At 41.1% G+C, this 22563-nt stretch overlaps 1 protein-coding gene across 3 annotated transcripts in view; it reads right to left on the bottom strand.

Annotated features, from left to right (window-relative positions):
• LOC148346971 (SRC kinase signaling inhibitor 1-like) overlaps positions 1 to 16079 on the bottom strand; it is a 50747-nt gene extending 34668 nt beyond the window's left edge. Inside the window, exons 1-3 of one of the 3 annotated variants that reach the window (XM_088322946.1) lie at positions 15986 to 16079; positions 15537 to 15664; positions 815 to 1062 (exon numbers count right to left, since the gene is read on the bottom strand). In XM_088322946.1, the coding sequence (XP_088179072.1) occupies positions 815 to 1062; positions 15537 to 15558 (270 nt within the window). In that variant the 5' untranslated portion in view covers positions 15559 to 15664; positions 15986 to 16079. Of the gene's footprint in view, positions 1 to 814; positions 1063 to 15515; positions 15686 to 15985 lie in introns of those variants that run through there. The other 2 variants (XM_088322947.1, XM_088322948.1) reach the window with 2 other exon arrangements.
• Between the last annotated feature and the right edge of the window lie 6484 nt (positions 16080 to 22563).

Genomic DNA, 22563 nt, shown 5'->3' on the forward strand with positions numbered 1-22563 from the left:
CGGTTGCCACTCACTAAGCAACTGGTACTGTATTTCTTTCTGTCTTTCTTACGTTCTCTTTTTTTTTCTTTCTTTAACTTGAGCTTTCTCTCTCCCTCCCTCTCTCGTCTCCCCGTCTTTTTCTTTTCTCTCAATTGTTCTCATTTTTCTCTTCTCTCATACTTTCTCTGATTTCTCTTCTCTGATTCTCTCACTTGTCTCTCTTTTCACTCTCATCTCTTTTTTCTCTTTCATCCCTCTTCTTTCCCCTCTCTCATCTCTCTTTCTTTTTGTCTTGTTTCCTTTCGTTTCATCTTTACTCTTTTTTCTTTCTCTTTTTCTGTTTTTTCCCATTCGTCCCTTCTCTTTCTCTCTATTTCTCACTACCTATGGCAATCCCTTTTTTCTTTCTCTTTTTTTCAAGGTGTCCAACACTGAAACAAAAAGCCAAACCTGAGTTACAAAAGATAGTGTTCTGTCCCAACATTCGAATTAAAGGCTTGGTATAATTAGGGTAAGGTGAAAGGTGATCGGGCTTAGGTGTGTGCAGTTCTAAACCCGGTTGGCGCCCTCTGGGAGAAGGTGGCTTACCAGATTTATTTGGACCTCTCATTCATTTTCTTGGTTTATTGTTGCTGGGCAAAATGTTTCTCCCGCCACATAAAAAAAGAATAAGCTGAACCGTAGCTAACTGTGCAGTGTTCAAAATGTAGCAAATTAATAGCAGCTTGTAATACAGAATTTACAATGACGTATTTTAATGACTTTATTTACAGAACTTAACAAAACAGCTGCATTTTGTTGCTTCCATCAAGTGCGTTAACGGTTAGCGTACCTGCCGTCCTTGAGCAGTGCCACCTAGCTTCATCTCGTTCCCGGCGTCCCTCGGCCGCTCCGATTCTTGGATGCCGTTCAAGTTGTCGGAACTGCCGGCACGACGCCGGTCCGGCGATGGGGACGCCGACGCGGATCTCCCATTGGAGGCGAAACGCAGTCCCCGCCGGGATCTGGCTGGCGAGAGGTAATCTCGCGGGAATTCGGCATCGCTGGTGGATATCATGGGATTCTTTCTCTTCTCGCGGCCTACACGGGAAGCCAGATGGGTTGGGTATTAATAATAGCCGCTGGAGCCACCATTATGGAAACATTTGAATCCCCATGTGGAGCCTTTTTGAGACTTTTTGTGATTAAGGGCTATACAAATAACAGGGTTCCTAGTTCAGCTTAAGGCAATTTCAACTGAAGACTTTATGAGAATTTTTAAAGCATTTTGACTTCAACTTTAAGACCGAATTGCCAAAGAAAAACAAATTCTTGCACAAAATTCGTACACATTACCTAGCATAGCTTTTAGCTATGACAAAAAGTGTTCGTGGGACTGCCACTTCTTATTAAATCTACTCTTTACCATGCTCCAAAATAAACGTCTCTGTCCGAAGTTGCTACGTGTATTGCGGGTGGACATAAGAAATGTGCCTGCTTAATAAGGCCTGACTGAAACTACATCATGTTCTGATCGTCAAGTTATTGTATTTATTTGTATTTCTCATTTATTTTTTATTTTTGGGCCATATTGCTACAAACATCCCATCACAGAATGAACAAAACACCTGAAAAGAAGCAAGGGATGACACACATCCCCAAAAACGCTTCGGACGCTCCTTCAATCACTCATATAAGTAAAAGAGATATTCGAACATAATTTGTGTTCAGTTGTTTACGAATTTGTCCAGGTCTTCAATCCTCTAGATCAGTCGCGTTTTAATTTGATCAGAGACTTCCTTTTGTCTTAACAAAAACATAAAAATTGCCGTCCAGTTGCTGTCTGTCAGCGTTCAGAATGGGGAGACTTTTGCGGATGTAGACTTTTCGACCCTTTAGGTCCTTGCTTCAAAATCGCACACTCGTCCAATGGGTTGGAAACCCGAGGCAAAACAGAGGTCAACAAAGTCTTTATTTACTGTTATGTTGAAATTTCTGAGTTTAAAAATTACCTGTAGAGCCACTGTTTTCCTGTTTTGGTTTGGGTTGGTATTTTAGTCCTGTAATGATTAAATCATTGAGACTAGCACATTAGTGAAAATCATCTGCCTTCGGTTGCAGAATTTCAATTTTCTCTTCGATTCCACGCGATGCTGTGACGACAGTAAAAAAGCGAATTATTTAAAAAGACAATTGATAATGTCACTAGATATAAATCATTTTGGTGTGTTCACCTTTTTTAAGACTTTCAAAATTGGACATTTTATTGCCAATTAAGGTCTTGTTTTTAAAATAAGGAATCCAATGCCTTTTAAGACTTTTCAAGGACCTATGGGAACCCGAAAATAAATGTGACTTGAACCTTTCTGTTGCATTTGCTAGTTTTTAAATCACATTTACTCAACCGCATTCCATCCATCCATCCATTATCTGCACCCCTTATCCGCAGTAGGGTGACGGGGGTGCTATCTTCAGGCAGTGGGCAGGGGACACCCTGAACTGGTTGCCAGCCAGTCGCACACAGGGACAGACAATTCACTCTCTCATTAACACCTAGGGACAATTTGGACCGGCCAATTCATCTGACATGCATGTTTTTGGAATGTGGGAGGAAACCGGAGTGCCCGGAGTAAACCCAGGCAAGCACGGGGAGAACATGCAACCTCCAAACAGAAGGTTTGATGCACGACCTCAGAACTGTGCGGCACACGCGCTAACAACTGCGCCGCCATGCTGGTGTAACAAAGTTGAAATTTGATTGTTTTGAATATTTTTTGAATTCTCAAAAAAATCTGTGTTTTTGTTGTATTACTGTTATAAAATTCCAGTACCTCATTAAATTGTTAGGTCATGGGCGTCTGCGACTGTCTTTTTCATTTGGCACTTTATGGGCTTCAGCGCTTGCCGTAGCTTCAGCTAAATCGCATCGCGCTGAAGGTAAGATATGCCCAATATCAGTTGGATGAAAAAAATGCATATTTTGCTAGATATAGGAGCTGCTTTCACAAATCATTTTTGTATATAAAGATATATAAGTTGTGCTAAATGATGTATATAAAAAAGCACTAAATTAAAAGTAAAGTAATGCAGCTTGAAACGATGATGCAACATGTTTTGATGCAAACACGCCACGAGGTGCGGCCTGTTGAGTGATGTCACATTTTTGTATTTTTAATGTTTTAGATGATTGCAGTCGTAAGCAGATGCCCTGACTTTTGTATTGTTTTGTTTACTGAATGCAGGTACGTGGGAAAGCTATGTTCATTGTTATTATCAAAGTTTCACTAATAATGTGCTCGCATGTTGTCTGCTTGCCGAAGCGTCAGCTAAATAGCATCGCGCTGAAGATGATTGCAGTCGTGAACAGATGCCCTGACTTTTGTATTGTTTTGTTTACTGAATGCAGGCAATAAACAGAGTGACCATGAACCCTTATGTTGCGCATGATTGAGGGTCTTTACACTGCCCTCAACCACATTCCATTTATATTTAAATTAAATGAAGCATTTTAGTCTTTATTTCCCCCCAAAATAGTTTGTTACTTTACAACAACAAAAAAATAAGAAAATTGTAATTAGTCAAACAAACGGCATGCAGACTAGAGCCGACGGGTGGGTTACCCTAGATGTAAAAAGTGTACACAAGAAGCTGACTCGGTATTTTTGGTTTTGCTGACTCAAAAGCTTTCCCAGAAAGTTATTCTTTCTCCAAGGCCAGAACAAGTTAGGCCAAGATCACAATTGAAGAATAGGTAGCTCAATCTCAAACTTTCTTTTTCACGGTCTTTCCAACGTCCATTAGCAACGAGTTGGAGACGCCTGATATGGATAAATATTTGCGTTTGGATTGCTTCAATGTGCATGTGTTCAGCAGTATCCTTTTGTTGTTTATTAAAAGATTAACAGGATGGCCGAAGGGTGCTGTGTAGTAGTTTAGCAACAGCGGAGTGGATGACGTCACACGCTAGGCCAAAAGTTCGACATCCCTGCAACAGATGGACATCTTTGTGCCCAGGGTTACACCACCTCGTGTTCACGTAGATAGCGAGTCCACCTCCTCTCCGCTTCCCGCAGGCTGTTGTGTCTCTCGTAACAGCGCTGAATCCGGGTAGCTCCACCTTAGCGTCCGGGATTGCTAGGCGTCAGCCATGTTTCCGTAAAACACAGCAAACTGGACTCCCTGTACGCTTTGATGTTTTTCACGAGTACCAGTTCGTCGGTCTTATTTGGTAGTTCACATTTATCATGAATACAGACGGTACCGAAGGCTTATAACGCCGCTTGCCGCTTAGCCTTGACCTTAGCTCTGGCTCTGCATCCTCATCACGTCGGCACGAGAATTCTGCAGGGCAAGGAGTTGATTCCTCAAATAAACGCAATTTTTGTGCGTTAAAACCCATAACGATAGCTCGGTAGCCTAGATGGTAAGGCACCCGCTCCGAGACTGGGAGGTCGCTGGTTCAAGCCTCGGCCGAGTTATACCTAAGACTTACAACATTGGTACTCATTGCCTCCCTGCTTGGCGCTCGGCATTAAGGGTTGGAATTGGGGGGTTTGGTCACCTAATGACTAAAATGGCTAGGGTACTACTTTTTTGTAGCCTATCATGGTGACATTGTTGCAAAAAAACAGTACATCTGGATTTGGACTGTAGCCAAAACTAGTCTTATAGAAGTGAAATTTCCCGCGACCCTACTGAGGATAAGCGGTGCAGCTAATGAGATGAGATGAGAAGTGAAATTTCCTTACATTTTTTGTGTCTGGGTCCTTTTGATGTAAACATGGCATTTTGATTTATTACGTTTTCAAAATGTGAGTAGAAAAAAATCAATTTTGAGAATGCTCGGCAAATGTCCAATCATGGCTGAGCTTAATTAAGCAGGTCAACTGTGATTGGTCGATAGCGGAGTTTTGGGCAACTTCAACGCCATCTTTACACCAAATTTAAGTTTTAAAATGGATACTAGATGGATTTCGCTTCTCATTTTTCATTCTAAGACATGGGTCTTCAACCTTTTTTTACGATGGGAGCAACTTTTTGGTACTAATTAGTGCAAACGGCACCCACTTTGATTTCCATTTCTAAAATAAAAACTTATCATGTTACTACTATGTCTTTACTGTGTTATTACCAGATGAAGCAGGGTTAACTAGACTCACTCAACCAAAAAAACATTTTTTTTACTAGAGAGTCACAATGACCCAGTACTGGTAGGCTATTTTCAGAACAAGTCCGCGGCAACCTCAGCTGTTCTTAAAGGCCACCCTGATGCCCGCAGGCAACACGTTGGTGACCCCTTTTCTACAGAAATTTCCAAACGTCAAGTTTGGACGAGCGTAAGATCATACAAAAATATGTTGCAAGGAGATAGCATGGATTAGTTGACGAATAGATGTCACACTAGAGCAGGGGTGTCAAACTCATTTTAACTCGGGGGCCACACAATAGAACAAACATTCTGTCGGGGGCCGGACTAGTAGATTAAAGAGAAAGAAAAAGAGGGATAAAGAAATAAGAGAAAGAGGGAGGGAAAGGGAGAGAGGGCAGGACAAAGAAAGAAAAAGAGAGAGAGGTAGAGAGCATGAGAAACAAAAGATAAAAAGTCGTGAGAGGGGAAAAAAGGGAGACGAAGAAAGAAATCCAAAGAGAAATAGAAAGACAGGAGAGAAAAGAGAAAAGAAAGCGCGAAGGGTATGAAGAGAGAGAGACAGAGTGGGAGAAAAAGGGTGAGGGAGAGAGAGAAAGAGAGAGAAACATACAAGTATAGTGTCTTTGTGAGAGGCACCTAGCTTTGGCAACATCAAGTTGACATATTTTAACCTGCAGCTTGTTTTTCTGTTGTCTCGCAGGCCGGATTCAACCCTTAGCGGGCCTGATCTGGCCCACGGGCCGCCTGTTTGACACCTGTGCACTAGAGTGTGGTGCAACTGAAAATGAGTGCTAAAATGCACAAGAAAGAATACTCAAGGTGTCCAAAAGTCACCTTGTTTTATAACTCAATGTTAAATGTTGCTTTTTTTAACTTTTCGACCTATAAGTATTTAAAAAAAATTATGTTCGTTTGAAGGTTCAGGTACTTTTGCTTAGTGTTTATATCAATATTTTTTCCACCACTAGGAGGCTCTTAATGCTACATACACGCTGTTCCTTTAAGATATCCATTGGTTAGACTTCATATTTACCATGACTTCCGTGTCTAACGATATCTTTTTCGTGTGATCGCTTTTGCAAACTAATACGAGCATCAACCCCTGACTATGTTGAGGAAATTTTGTTTAAAATATGGCGCTAATAAATAAAGGTTGAGGAACCCTTTGATACGGAAAATCCAAAAATACCTCATTTTTTTATGTGTGGGGGAGGACTCCCGATTTACAAGTATCGAGCGTGTTGCCTGGCAAAATGCAGCCGACGGGGGCACACGGATACCAACACACAAACACACACACTCATAATGTGTTTACTGGAGTAACCGACCAATCAGAGCGCCACATGACCCTCAGATAGCCTTGCTCTAGTTTTTATGTCTATAACTGCTCCCAAATGTAACATCATACTCTCAAAAAGACAGTCATACCCATGCACAAAACCAACGATAATTTCCCATGCATACTACGATAACAGGGGTCTCCAACTTGTTTCCGGCGGGCACCAGGATGCCCCCTAAAACAGCTGAGGTGCCCACAAACCTGTACTGAAAATAGCCCACCAGTACTGGGTCATTGCGACTTTCTAGTAAAATAATTTTTTAGTGGTTAACTGAGTCTATTTAACCCTAGTTGTAATAAATAATTTCGTAATAAGTGTCTGAAATAACGTCTGCCCAGACGCCCGTGCATCTTTTACAAAGGGCGTACAACTTACAAAACGTCTCCGCCCGGGTGGCCGACAACTTTTTCCAGAAAAAAAAAAAAAAAAAAAACGAAAAAAAAAAAAAATGTCACATCAAGCGTTTGATTTATTCTGATTTCAAAATCTTCGTTCAGTTTGGAAATTTCTGAATTTCGGTTCATTTGGCAATTTGCATAATCGGCAGCCAATCAGAAACCTGCATTGAATAACTTCGTGCTTCCAGACTTTTCCGAGCATTATAACGTCGTGCATTTGCATATCATTTTCCAAAGTAGAATTACAGAAAACATAAGAAAAATGGAGAAGTGGTTAGGAATCAAGCCAAAACCTCAGCCCCAGAAGAAATATTCAAAAGAAGCTAACAAAATCTGACGCTACAAAATGTAAACGTACTTTAAAAGCATCGGGGAAAGAGGAGTTCACGTGGCTTGTGGCAGACGACACAACGCAAACATTGCGTGAATGAAGATGAGTAAATATAGGTACATACTAATGGCAGATGGAAAACAGCAATGTCCTATGCACGCAATGAATGTTATAAGTAGATATATAATAAACTTAATCTTAAAGTGTTGTTCTGTTATATATTCTGATTTTCAATCCTTAATACTTTGCAAGAATGGGTTTTTTTTTGCGATTAGTCGACTTGTGTTTCAAGTTGTGAAAAATGGGGCAGGCAACTTTATGGCTGGGCAGGCAACTTTTCAGAGTTGTCTGCCCTGGTGTCCAGTAACTTTTTGTCATGAGTTTCAGACACCGGTAACAACAAAGTAAACATATAGAGAAAACTTAAGATAAGTTGTTGTTTTAGAAATGCATATAGAACTGGGTGCCCTTTGCGCTGATTAGTAACAAAAAGTAGCTCTCAGCGTGAAAAAGGTTGGAGACCCCTCTACTATACTCATTCATTCATTCATTATCTTCACCGCTTATCCTCTGTAGGGTCGCGGTACTATACTCTGTAACACATAATATAATGTAATACACCCACTACTATATCCTAATACTTCTATTCTCTCATTCTCTACCATGCTTTCACATATAAAATATTATACTCTCTCACACACACTACTATACTTCCAAACACACACCTCTGCAGACTCACACACTATTGTACACACACACACACGCACTACTGTTCTTTCTTACATGCCATGAAATTGCTATTACTAGATACAGTGTATACACCAAACCAACTTCTTGTTTTATACTGCACATTATAATTGTCCATGTATGAGATTATACTGGTTTTGTTAAGAGAGTATAATAATGTGTGTAGGAGAGTATAGTAGTACGTGTGAGCGTAAAGCAATGTTTGCATGAGAGTATAGTCGCATACGTGAGAGAGTAGTGTTTTGGTGGTGTGTGTGAGACAGTATAGTAGTGTGTGTGTATGAGAGTACAGTAGTATGTTTGCGACAACATTGTATTGTGTGTATGGGAGTATAGTAAGATGTGTTAATGACAGTATAGTAGTATGTGTTAGAGAGTATAGTAGTATACAGTATGTGAGAGTATAGTGGTAAGTAAGTGACAGCATTATAGTGTATGAGAGTACAGTATAGTAATGCGTAAAAGAGTAGTGTTTGTGCATTGGTATGACTGTATAAGATTTTGGTTGCGCATGTGTAAGAGTATGATGTTATATGAGAGCAAGTTTGATTTACTTCTCAAACGACCTCTCATAGGTGTGTGAGACTTTCATCTGTTCACAGAGTTGAAATTAAAGTGCAGACTGGCGCGCACGCTCATATAAAGATGTCAGCTGGTGTCATGACGGATGTTTCATCTTCTTGCGAGACGATTACTCAGTGTGACTCGTATTTCACAGCTACTCAAGGCCAAACGTCCACACTCTACGTGTGTGTGTTTTTCTGCCGGAGACAGCCGCTATTCGTTAGCTTTTATGTCTTAATCCGGCTGGCGGCGCCCTAATGTGAAACAAAATGTACAGATTTTGGGTATGGAATAAACACCAAAACTGCATAAAATAAAATAAAAGTAAATTTTTGGACCAGCAGCCGCTGCTTTTTTGCTACATTTTAAACACAGAGGCTTTAAATACCGTCTTAGATACCCGTGCGCAAAGCGATGATGATGAATTTATATATATATATATATATATATATATATACACACACACACACACACACACACACACATCTGTTTTGTGTGTCAGTCAAGAAAAGCGGAAGGGAGTTTAGATGTGATCACCATCTTTCAAAGTCAGTCAGGTAAGGTTACCCCAGATGTGAAAAGTGCACAAAAAAGCTGACTCAGCATTTGGGTTTTGCTGTTTCAAAAGCTTTCCCAGTTAGGCCAGGATCACAAACTTTCGCAATCAATCAGATAGATCACGCTAGAGGTTAAAATGAATTTTTACTACTGAGGACATATCAGTTAGTCCAGAAACATTCCCCTCTTATAGACCAGAATGACCTTCAATTTCAACACAATGTCTTGCAAGGTTAAAAGGGTTGACCTAGGTGCGAAAGATGTCAAAACAAGGTTGACTATGTATTTTTGGTATTGCTGATTTAGAATGTTTCACAGAAAGACATTCCACTCTTCCAGACCAGAATGACAATGAACCTCAACACTATATTTTACAGGGAGTCAGATAACTCCTCCCAGATGTGAAAAGTGCCCAAAAAAGCTTACTTGGAATATTTGGTTTTGCTGACAAATCAGCTTTCTCAAAAATACATTTTACTCTCTCGGGTCTCTCAAGTTTGGCCAGGATCACACTCGTTTACAAACATTCAGGTAGGTTACTCTAAAGGTGGATGACCCAGCCAAAAAGGGAAATGCTACCTGAAAATAAAGTAGGGCTTTAATACCCGCGGGCCTGGGTCGGACTTTTTAGACACGGTCTCACCCCTTGGCGGCTCACCAGGGAGGAGAAACGGGGGCGTACCTGGTAGGCGGTCTGGATGGGGTGGGGGCCCCCCCTGCTGGATGAGCGTTTTGGTCATGTGCTCCTTGGCTCTGCCCTCCCCTCCTCCCAGCCTCTTTAATCCTCTCTGGCGGAGAATGAAGCGCTTCTATCGCCCGTGCCACTTTTCCTACTCCTTTCTCCTCCCTTTTACTTCGCTATCTGGGCGCTGCACATGTGCCCTCCCCCGCAAGCACTCCCCCCTTCCCTCCACATTGGCGCTCCCTCGCTGTCTTGAAAGATGTCGCAGTGCCTTCCTCAGCCAATCGCTTCTCTTATGAATGATTGCAATTCCCTTTAGCAAGCGATAATAAAGCCTATTAACATAACGTATCACCTATTTACTCGCAACAAAACTGTAGAATATTGCAACAGCATTAGCAATCCACAATGAAATTGTCGTCTTCATTTGACCCTCTAAGTAAAATTTATTTTCACTGACTGTACTAGCAGGGTACAGTCAGTGCTGTCAACGAGGGTCGTGCGTTAAAGCAGCGATCAACAGCACCTGGTATTCCCAGACGGTCACCCATCCCAGTACTAACCAGGCCCGGCCCAGCTTAGCTTCCCAAAATCAAGCTTTCTCAGAGTGGTATGTCCGTAAATGCGCATAATAAACTCACATTTTATTTTGTTAATAACATAATTACTTTGCTCTTGGGATCAGAACCAAAATGGGCGAGACAAACGGTTTTACAAAAGAAATTCTGTTCAAATATTTTCATACAGTGTACACAATTTGAAATGATCATCAAATGTATAAAATACTGGGAAAACGTATAAATTGAGAAGTAGGAATGTTTATGACAAGAAAGTCTGAAAAACCTAATCAAGTTATACATCTTTAAAAGACTAAAATGGTGCACTAAATAATCTACAGATTAATTTGTTTATGGCAGGGCTCTTGCACTGAATTTACGTGGAGGCCGTTGGCACTAGAGTCTGGGTAAGGTTGGGCCAAATTGGGTTTTCCACATAAAAAAGTTTGGATAAAAACATTCCATTCCATTCAAATATATTGGAAAATTTACAAAAATATTTAGAATTGTATTTTTTTTTTTAAATCAATCAGTAACAAATTTATTCATAATCAACTAAGGCTTCACTTAAAGCGACAGTGTTATAATTATAATTATTATTTTTATTATTGTTCAGTGCCTCCTCGTGATGAAAAAATGTCATTCGTTAAAAAAAGAATAGTGATTTAAATAATTAGCAAAAATACATGAGCGAGAGGGTCGGGGGTTTTTGGCATAGCTGGGTGTATTGATAATGGTATTGTAGAGGCCGGTGCCAGGAGGTAAGGTAAGAGTAGGCACATGGGGGTGGTCTTCTCAGGGCTGGCGGTGCACTCGGAAGTGGCATTGGCATGCCCCAGTGCTATACCAGGGCCTCGGAGTTGGTTAGGTTGAAGATTCTGCACCTTTGACATGGTGTTCTTGCATGTTTGTCTCACCACGATTACCGGGTGTGTCAAATTGATTTAGCTTGGGGGGCCTCGTGGTAGAAAAACACTCTCAAATGGGCAAAACTAGCAAATTAATGGAATAAAAAACTGGAGGGCTGGAGATCTTTCAAAGGCTCACAATTAGATTAGGATTCAATTGTTGAAGGGTTTTCTTCTTCAGTATTTTTATTGTTTCACTAAAACCTTTGTGTAGTGTTTATCAACTGTGCTTGTTAAACTTCTGTATTTTTTTGTTTTCTATTTTTCATATTGCCTTAAACAGGGCATCTGAGATGTTTAGGTAAAATATTATTGGAACAGGTTTCTTCACTCTTCTCTGTTATAATTACACATTACCCTCACCTGTGCCCGCTCGTTTGGCGCCAGCTGCTGCTCGTTGCCTGATTGATTCCCCTAATCCAGTACTCCAGTAACTCCTTGTCAGTCCATCCGCGAACCTCTGTATACGCAAGGCAAGCACTTTGACTCTGGCTCCCGTCTGTCCTGTCCTTATCCTTTATCCTGCTCATCTGTCCCAGATCTTCCGATCGACTCTGGCTCCCTGTCTTTTCCATTCCTTCGACAACGCTCTGATCTCCCGCTCCGGCTAGCGACTTTTTTTTGCCCACCAACCATGCTCCGATCTGCCGCTCCGGCTACTCGACCCGTTTTGCCCATTGACCAAGCTCCGATCTCCCGCCCCGGCTACTTGACTCCTTTTGCATGTCGACCATGCTCCAATCTCCCGCCTCGGAAACTACTAGTTTCCGCATTTTGACCATGCTCGGATCCCGTGAGCTCCTTGCTCCTCCTGCCCAGCGAGTACCGAATCGCTGGCGTTTGTTTCCCCGCACCTGACTTCCTCAATTATTCAACAAACTTTCGTGTGAAACATTACGCGTTTGGGTCTACCATATGTTGTGGCTTTGACAGTTCTCGGGTTGATTAACAGTAGTCAGTTGATTAATGTGAGTGGCGCACAGGTTTGGTGACATCCAAAATGGAAGTCAGCATACAACGTTGATTTTTCTCCTGTGCTTTTCTCAGCATTGTCTCAGAAGTCACATAGAATGATGTGGCAGGCCACATTTGGTCTGCGGGCCATAAGTTTGACACTTGTGACTTAGCCCAGTAGTCGACAACCACAGGCCAAAAACCTGTAGCAAGCCGCGGGTCGTTTGGCACCGGCGGCACCGAAAGAAAAATAATTTTCTCTAGTTATTGCATATTCCGTATACATTGGCGTTAGAGGTACTTCTTTCACCCCAAAAAAACCTTAAAGTATGGGTGCGAGTAGTACCAAGGTTTTACAGTAGTATTTTACGGGTTGACCTCATTTGCAACAGGAATTGAACCTGGATCGTGGCGGTGAAAGGGCAAAATCCTAACCACTAGGCTGACCAATTAAATGAAAGAGCAGAGTTTATTTTCTTTTTCAACTTGTGTTGCCTTTTTGGAGGACCACATTTGATTTTATATAAGTATAACAAGGAAACAGAATTTAAAACACTTTTTAGTCTCATAATTTGAAGGATTGACTACATAGCAATTTTAGTCAATTATTTTTCAGTGATATATTTTTACTATTTTTGATAGTTCAGCTTTGATCCAAACACACACACACTCGGATTTTTGGAGTTTTCTTTTACTGATCTGCAGAAGAAACTTGAACTCCACACAACGAAGAGAACAATATGTAATAGAACGATAGGATTTGGGATATTGGCAGGTACCATTCATATGTAAGGCTATTACTCCAAAAGCCCCCTTTTCGTCCAATGTTTGCCCAGCCTTTCTTAAAGACAAAAAGAAGAAAAAAAACATTTTTTTAAAAGAATGAAAAATAGGTAAGAAGAAACAAAAAAGGGCAAAACTAGAATAAAAAGAAATGTAGGGGAAAGGAAAGCAAAAATGAACACTGAGAAAAAGAAATTAGGAAAAAAAGGAATTAAAGAGAAAAAAGACAAATGAAAAAAAAACTCAATTTTCTCAAATTTTTCATTTGTTTTCCTTTTTTCTTTCCTTTTTTCTTTTATTTTCAAAAGTAGTAAGGTGCATTTTGGTCACTTTGTGATTCTGTATTATGTTTTCTTACATTGTGCTTTTAGCACTTGCTTTCGGGGGCACGACAGAATACAGCAACATCTAGTGGGGAAAATAATGCACACCGTCCGTTTAAATTTCATATTAAGGCAGGGTATTAAACTATCATACTGGCGGCCGCAATTGGCCCCCGAGCCGCAAGTTTAAGAACCCTGGGTTAAGGGATCCAAGCACCCACCCACCCACTCACTATGTTGTATAACCTCGTATAATGAGAATTACGGTAAAGAGCATTATGGGAAAGAGTTGAGCCAAAACACGTACAACATTGCTACTGTGACTATACAGTGTGATGAAAGACAATGTAAAGCCTTTTCCTATGTCATCTACATCCATAGTGTTCAAGTAATTACACATTGGGTTTGGGATTGTTATTATTGTTGTTGTTATTATTACTAATGTTATTATTTGGCCGACCAGTGAGAATATATTCAGACATTAAACTGGTCAGTGGTACAAAAACGTTGTCGACCACTAACTTAGATAATACGGGTCTTTATGGTTAACGATATGCCTCGGCTAATCTCGTTCTCATTCCTCTTAGTTTTAAAAGAGAGGAACTGACCTCGATGAAACATTGCATCTGATGACAAACCAGGTGAAGATTACATGCTGGGACTGTAATGCACTTTTATGATGGTGCCAACCGCCATTAAACTTGAAGTAGAAGAAGAAGACTACTTCATGCTCCACTGACCAACCACTTCTGCCCCTTGCATTTTTTGCGCTTGTCTTTCAGAATGCTAAGTTGATAATGATGATGGAGTCTGGTATCACACTGCGACATCTAAAATTAACCTATGCAGGTTTCCTGACTACTTGAGTCAGCTAGTAGTCGAAATTACACGGGAATGGCCAAAGTCTTATGAAGAGTTGTACTGAAGAACACACACACACAAATTGAAACCATTCCAAAAAATTGTCACAAATTTCGCTGTGTGCTCAAAAAAGATGGCCGCCACCAGCAAAAGATGCCAGCTCATCACATAAAGGCAGGATAATGGTCTTCCCAGCGCCCTCCCATCACAAAGCCCAGCAAGCACATTCAACAGTACCGGTTTGTCCTGTGGACATGGACACATGGTCTGGTCTGGTCTAGCAACCGTATTGATCAGAGGTGGGCCACTCGGTCCATGAGGGCTGCATGTCCTTTGTTTTTGGAGGTTTCTCTGCTCCAATACAATATCCCTTATAACACAAAGTGGCTCCTATTTATTCACAGCAAGACTATAATGAATACCGCAACAACATTAGCAGTCTACGGTGACGTTGTCGTCTGCTACCAGTCACTGAAGAGTCCGGATTAGAATCGAAATGGGAGTTTATTTTTTTTCCCATATAAAAAACAAGTTATTTGGCGTCCACAATTTCCCCCAATAATTTTCAACCCCACTCATGGAAGATGTGCGGACTGGTAGATCATCCATCAAAGGGTACTCACATAAAAACAATTAACACAGAAAATTTACTTTGAGGCTCAGGAGGTAGAGCGCTCGTTAATAGATCAAGAGATCGCAGTTCGAATCCCGGCTCCTCCGTGTTACACGTCGAAGTGTCCTTGGGTAAGACTCTGAACCCCTAATACCCCCAATAAGCAGGTTAGCGCCTTATATGGCAGCACGGCCGCTATTGGGAAATGTGAAGCACACTGTACAACGCTTTGGGAAGTCATGACTTAAAAAGCGCTATATAAATGCAGATCATTTCGTTTAAAAATTGAAAATCCCATCGAAATTGCAATACTGGTCAGAAAGATCGCAATTTTTTTTTCACAAAAAATCGTGCAGTCCTACTCAGTACCATGTACACACATTCGTCTTAATAAACTCCCATTTCATTTTTGTATCATTACTGCATTTTATATGTTTACTATCTGAATGTGTTTTCAGTGATCAAGAAGCTTTCTATAGCTATTTGGGATTCACTTGGATGCTTTTGGGAGGACAGGAACGGACCAACTCGTTTTTAATTATTTCGTATCTGGAAATTCCGCTCGATACAAGAGCAATTTGAGCTACGAGCACGAATTAAGCTCGTACAAATGGGTACCTCTGTATTATTACCCCGAGGCTGGAGGAAAGGGAATTAACGCGCGGTAAATGAAGCGGCGCCGGGGGCTTTACTTTCCACCGCAACGATCCGCGGGTGGCGGAGGCGCGCACGTGAGCGCGCACGTGAAAGCGGGAAAGTCCGACACAGCGTCAAAGTTTACAGTACCTTCGGCGGACGGCTACATGCCTGGGAATGACGAGTTGCCCATTCCGGGGTAAGCTCCCTCCTTCCCGTCGTCTTTCACGCCGCTCCGGCCGCCATGCTCTTCATGGTCTCTCCATCCTCTTCATGCCAGCTGGATTCATTCAGTGCGGCTGTCGAGACAAGCCGCAGAAATCAAGTCTGCTTTTATGGATGCAACGATTCCCCCACCCCTCTGCCTGCAGCCTCTTAAAGGGGCAACACCCCTATTGAAGCAACTTTCATCTCCAGACAAGCGTCAAACACACCGTGTGTATTGTCAATTAGTCAGTTTAGTTAAGTGTGTAATATTTCTAAGTCTGTCTGTGCACATTTTATTGTGTTTGAGTGTAATCGTGCGTATGTAAATTAGGTTTACGCATTGCTTCAAGTGATTATAGGTGATAAATAAATAATAAATTGCAGCAAAAACAGACATGCGAGAAATTTCTTACGTCTGCAATGTCAAACGTGAAGTGTCAATTGAAGTGGGGTGACGGATGTATCCCCTATCCAGCTGGTCCCAAGTCCCTTCCTGTGGGGCCTTTACTGCACACACACACACAAAAAACACCAACTGCAGGCTCATCCATCACAGAAGAGGTTAGTCTTCACGATCAACAAGAAGCTTGTTAGCTGGTAACGGCCAGTTACCCTCGACAAAGGATAAGTAAAACATTTAGCATTCAACAAGACAGTAACCTCCCCACCAAAACAACTCATACATATGCACACAAAATTATTAAAATAACATTGAAACTAATTAAGTAGTGATGGAAATAAAATATTACGGCAAGGCACGGCCCAGCCATGTGAGGAAAGGGACCGTAGGGAGGCTTATCCAATCTGACAGCGATGGCTGTCAGAACCCAAACAGACGGCAGACCCAGATGCGTAACGTTTTCACACAAGCGTTATTTTACGTAAATGGGGCAGTCATGCGCGTGAAGACAAACGCCAGTGATTCGGCGATCGCTGGGCGGAAGAAATGAGACAGAGAAGTCAGGCCCGGGAAAAAAGGAAGCCAGAGACAGACGAGATCGAAACCGGACAGGACAGACAGGATAGATACTTGGTACTGGATACATGAGCACATTACCGGACAGGACAGGACAGACAGAATCGATACCTGATACTGGATACACGAGCAAGATACCAGACAGGACGGGAAAGAAGGGATCGATACCGGATACTGGAGCAAGATACAGGACGAGACAGACAGGATCAACACCGGTTACACGAGCAAGATACCGTACAGGACGGGAAAGACTGGATCGATACCGGATACTGGAGCAAGATACAGGACGGGAAAGACAAGATCAATACTGGATACACGAGCAAGATACCGGACAGGATGGGACAGATGGGATAGATACCGGATACTGGAGCAAGATACCGGACAGAACGGGACAGACGGGATTGATACCGGATACTGGAGCATGATACTGGACAGGACGGGACAGGCAGGATCGATACCGGATACTGGATACACAAGCAGGATACAGGACAGAGTCAAAATACACGTCTTGCAAGTGCAGAGGTCCGTTGACGTAATGACAAGGAGTGAATGGGAGAACTGAGTTTAAATAGGAGGGGGGGCCAATCAGGAAATGAGCAGCAGATGGCGCCAAACGAGCGGGCCCAGGTGAGGGCAATCAGCAATCGTGACAATGGCAGCCCATGGCCTCTGGATGGAAACACTAGAATATAAAATAAGAGATTAAGAATAAAGACAGCAGCAGAAAAAAACGTAAATGTAAATAAAAGTAAAGAACAGTACAGTATGAGAAGTTAAACATTGTAAGCCGCATTAAAAATCCAGTTGGCGGTCTATTCACAGTCTAGGGAATTCAGAAAAGATATATACTAGCACTACTAGGGTTTCAGCCTCAAAATTGGTGGCTCACCATAAATCTTGAGAAATGAAATCCAAGGATTCAGGGAAGATGTCTGATGCTCCTACGTCTATATTGCAGGCAACTGGGCTGCTCATTTTCATAAGGTTTCAAAAAAAAAACTGACCTGTATTAGAACCGCTTTCTTCCATCTTCGTAACATTGCTAAAATCCGTTCAATACTGTCTCAGTCGGATGCGGAAATTATAATTCATGCGTTTGTTACCTCCTGTCTCGATTACTGTAATGCACTACTCTCTGGTCTCCCGAAGTCTAGAATCAAGTCTCTTCAGCTGGTACAAAATGCCGCAGCGAGGCTTTTAACTAGGACAAAAAAGTGCGATCACATAACACCGATTTTGGCTAACCTGCATTGGCTCCCAGTTAGCCTTAGATGTGATTTCAAGGTTCTCTTAGTATTATACAAAATCATACATGGACTTGCTCCCTCTTATCTTTCAGATCTGATTTCCCCCTATGTCCCTACGATCTGAGAGTGCCGGTCTTCTGGTGATCCCAAGAGCAAAGAAGTGTTCTGCTGGTTCGAGAGCGTTCTCCATCCGGGCACCGGTGCTGTGGAATGCTCTTCCCCCTGAGATCCGATCTGCAACCTCAGTGGAAATGTTTTAATCTAAGCTTAAAACTCACTTCTACTCCATAGCATATGAATAACCTACTCTTCTCGTCGGCTGAAAAATAGTCTGTGTAATATAGTGTAATAATCTGTGAAGCCCTTTGAGACTCTTCGTGATTTAGGGCTAAACAAATAAAAATGACTTGACTTGACATTAGGAACAGTCTTATAATGTAATACAGACGCTCCCCTACTTACGACCATTCGACTTACGAAAAACGGTAGATGCGAAAACAATTTTCGGGATGTCGGAAAATATCCGAATATTGCTGTAAGATCGATTTTGAATTGTGTCCACCTTTATCGGAGTAGAGGACAGTGCTGTAGTGCTTCTTTCCACCGCTACCGGCGTTTGGTGGTATGAGAGGTCACCCAGCATCCCCCGTGAAGAAGAAATCCACTTTCTCTTCCTAGTTCGTGTGTAAACATTCTATAATGTATCTCCAACTCTAAGAACTTTGACATTTTTATTGTTTGCTATCTTGTGCATCCATTCAGTATGGTTGGTGTAAAGTGTAAAGATGAGGCGAGATGTTTCTTTTGAAATGAAAGTGGAATAAGAAAGCATGATACGGTTGAGAAAATGGTTGGATCTTTTTTTTTGGTCCACTTTTTACCACGGAGGAGGAAGTTGCATAACTCTTCCAAAAGTAAGTTAAACTTAACTTTATCTTCATAGTCAAATTAAGTCATGTTTATTTGTATAGCCTTTAATCACAAGGAGTCTCAAAGGGTTTCACAGACCACAGAATGTCATCGCCTAATGTGTAGCTTTGTTTTTCAAGTACTATGCTTTATCATTCAGCCTGCTTTGTAATGTTATATTATAGGATATTATTTTATTAAACAGTTATTTTTCAGTTTCAAAACAACATAGGTTACTTATAAATGCCTTTAATATACTTATATAAACCTTAAACATACATTACATACAAAATATAGCACTGGAGCAACTTACAAATTCAACTTACGAACCATTGTCCGGAATCTCATTTGTAAGTAGGGCAGCATCTGTAATAAAACGAAGTTCCATCCAATTACAATTTTGTACAGCACAATATCTTTTTTCCAAAGCAGAAAATAAAAATGTTACCAGTGTCTGAAATAACGTCTGCCCGGGGTGTGCATCTTTTACTTTGGGCGTACAACTTACAAAACGTCTCCGCCCGGGTGGCCGACAACTTTTTCGTTGGAAAAAAATAAATAAATAAATAAATAAATATATATATATATATATATATATATATATATAAAATTTTTATTTATTTTTTTTTTTTTTTTCAAATAAAACGTTTGCTTTATTCAGATTTCGAAATCTTAGTTCGGTTTGGAAATTTCGGTTCGTTTGGCAATTTGCATACGTGGCATCAAATAACTTTGTGCCTCCGGACTTTCCTGAGCGTTATGTCGTGCATTTGCAATACATTTTCCATAGTAGACAGAGAACACAAGAAAAATGGATAAGTGTTGAGGAATCAAGGCAAAACCTCAGCCCCAGAAGAAATATTCAAAAGAAGCTAACTAAATTTATGACGCCACAAAATGTAAACGTACCTTAGAAGCATCTTGGAAATAAGAGTTCACGTGGCTTGTAGCAGACGACGCCACACAAACATTGCATGAAAGAAGATGAGTAAATACAGCTACATACTGATGGCAGATGGAAAAAAGTGATGTCATATACATGCAATGAATGTTATTAGATTTATAACAAATTTAATTTTAAAGTGCTACTCTGTTATATAGTCTGATTATCAATCCTCAATACTTTGCAACAACAGGGTTTTTTTGCGATTAGTCTTATTGGGTTCCAAGTTGTGAAAAATGGGGCAGGCAACTTTTCAGAGTTGTCTGCCCTGGTGTCCGGTAACTTTTTGTCATGAGTCTCAGACACTGGTGTTACGGCAGTAGATGGGAAAACACGTTTTTTTCTTTTACATAAAATAAATGCTTTTAGTAAAATAAAAACTTTAAGAACTAATATAAACATTAGAAAAGCTCACTAGCTTAGCTCTGAATAGGTTCAAGTGTTTCCCTCTTTCAATCATGAAAATGACTTTCTAGACATAGCTTCCTAAGCTAGGGGGTCTTTCCAAATTTGAAAATGCATCAGACTTGCTTCCTTGTGGTTTGATGGACTGCTAAGAATACATTTTACATCTTGAAATTACAAATAAAGTTCCAATAAAAATGATCAGGTTTCCGGACTTGTCTTTAATCTCTTAAGACGTGACAATTGTGGTTGCAATCCAAAATAAAAATACAGCTCACTCAAAATGCCTTATACAAATAATACAGGTTATGATGTATTTTAAAGTTACACTCAATGTTAAAGTTCTATTTCATTTATCTTCATAAACTATTTTGGGATTTTCCTTTTGACGTTTGCCCAATTTTTACGTTAAATACATCAGGTATCGTACATTTTTATCATAGTCAAGTCAAGTCAAATTTATTTATATAGCCCTTAATCACAAAAATGTCTCAAAGGACTGCACAGGATTACAGTTACAAAATTACACAATTACCTGATCTTAAACTAGCAAACCAGCATGCGGGCAAGGAAAAACTCAAAAACCTCAGTGTGAGGAGAAAAGAGAAACCTTGAGAAAGGACCTCACATGTGGTAATCCCCCTTCCAGGATTGAACAGGGTGAATTACAATTAGCATTACTGTACACAGAATAGTAAACACTAGGTAAGATGTTGAAAATGTCCGGAAAGAGCATGACATCAACGACGACGCCAGCTGGTAAATGCAGGGGTTGACATGCTGCAGGTCAGACCCCGGTCCGCTGACCCATCCCAAATCATCCTTCTCCTTCGTATCAGCCAGGCAGGCCTCAGAAAAAGACAGGACAAAACAGAATACGAGGTGGGCATCAATCATATGCTTTGGAATAGAAGTGTGTCTTAAGCCTCAATTTAAAAACTTCCGTTGAGGTTGCAGATCTTATCTCCAGAGGCAGGGCGTTCCATAACACCGGGGCCCGGATGGAGAACGCTCTCGAGCCCGCAGACTTCTTGGCTCTCGGAGTCACAAGTAGACCGGCATTTTCCGAGCGCAGACTCCGTGCAGGAACATAGGGGGAAATCAAATCAGAGAGATAAGAGGGTGCAAGCCCATGCAAACATTTATATGTTAATAAGAGAACCTTAAAGTCACATCTTAAGTGGACTGGGAGCCAGTGCAAGTTGGCCAATACAGGTGTAATATGCTCAAACTTTTTAGTCTTAGTCAAAAGTCTAGCTGCCGCATTCTGAACCAGCTGCAAACTTTTAATGCTAGACATCGGGAGACCAGAAAGCAATACATTACAGTAATCAAGCCGAGAAGTAATAAACGCATATTCAGCCATATTCAATCAATTTTGAAGGACTTTCGAACCAATTTATCCAGTAATATGTGTGGATCAAGTATTTTTCAGATCCACAAATATAGCAGTGACTAACAGATTCCATTTTTATCTTGTGTGTGCATTATTTTAAAATATATATAACTTCATACACATTTAATTGTGTGCCAAATCATTCCCCATTAAGGTTGCTTACATTTTCAGTTGCAGGAAGTGCTTCCCTTTACAATTTACCACTGAGAAACTACCTTTATTCCCCATAGCTCGTAATAGATACATTATCCTTGTATTATAACACATTTTATAATGCGCAGTCTAGGTGTAGCAAGTAAGTTTTCGCTTTTGCCTTACCCGTAAGGGGCAATGAGGCTTTGTAGGACAAGGCCAAACACATATGGCACCTGCCGTTGATTACAATGGAAGAAATGCAATTGCTAGGCGAAGCTACTAGAGCAGTGCTTGGTGGTTAAGCAGACTTGAGAAACTTGGCAAGAATTTTAAATATGTACTAGCACTTCACCCAAAATTCAAAAACATTACAATCCTTTATAACATTAAAACGCAAGATTCCTGATAAGACCCTTGCTGCTTGTTGTGTATGTATTCGAGGTCTCAACCCGACTTGTCATTCCCATGTATTTGACACTTAACTTACCAGTCAGATAACCCATTTTCTTACATCAGAGTAGGTGCTAGTATGGTGGAAAAGACAAACATGCAAGAGTCCCATATCAAAAGGGTGTGGGGCCCTATAGAGCAACATATCCCATCCCATCTCCCAACCCACTCCCCAAGGTGATGGTAGCACCCGGGTACGCCAATTCCACCCCTGGCAGCAGCTCCCATCTAAGAAACAATCCCATGACCCATAGCACGGCCACTGGGATGAACAATCACTCCTAGCCCAGTGACATGGGACAGAGCCAGCCCATCCTTTATATAGTGGTTATAAAGTGCAATCATTACGTAACCTATTACTGTGCTGAGCAAATGCGGCTTCAAAGTGAGGCGAAGAATCATTTGCCACATGTCAGAGGGCAATATTGAGCCCAAAGATTGATTTGGCGCACAAGTCAGCCCCAAGCAATAACAAATGATAGGATTAGCAAGCTAACAGCCAGTCAAGCCATGTTGAGCAGAAGTAATCA

The sequence above is a fragment of the Urocampus carinirostris genome, chromosome 19 (genome assembly GCF_059441175.1).
Source record: "Urocampus carinirostris isolate Australia breed hairy pipefish chromosome 19, RoL_Ucar_1.0, whole genome shotgun sequence".
In the NCBI taxonomy this organism is placed as follows: Eukaryota; Metazoa; Chordata; class Actinopteri; order Syngnathiformes; family Syngnathidae; genus Urocampus; species Urocampus carinirostris.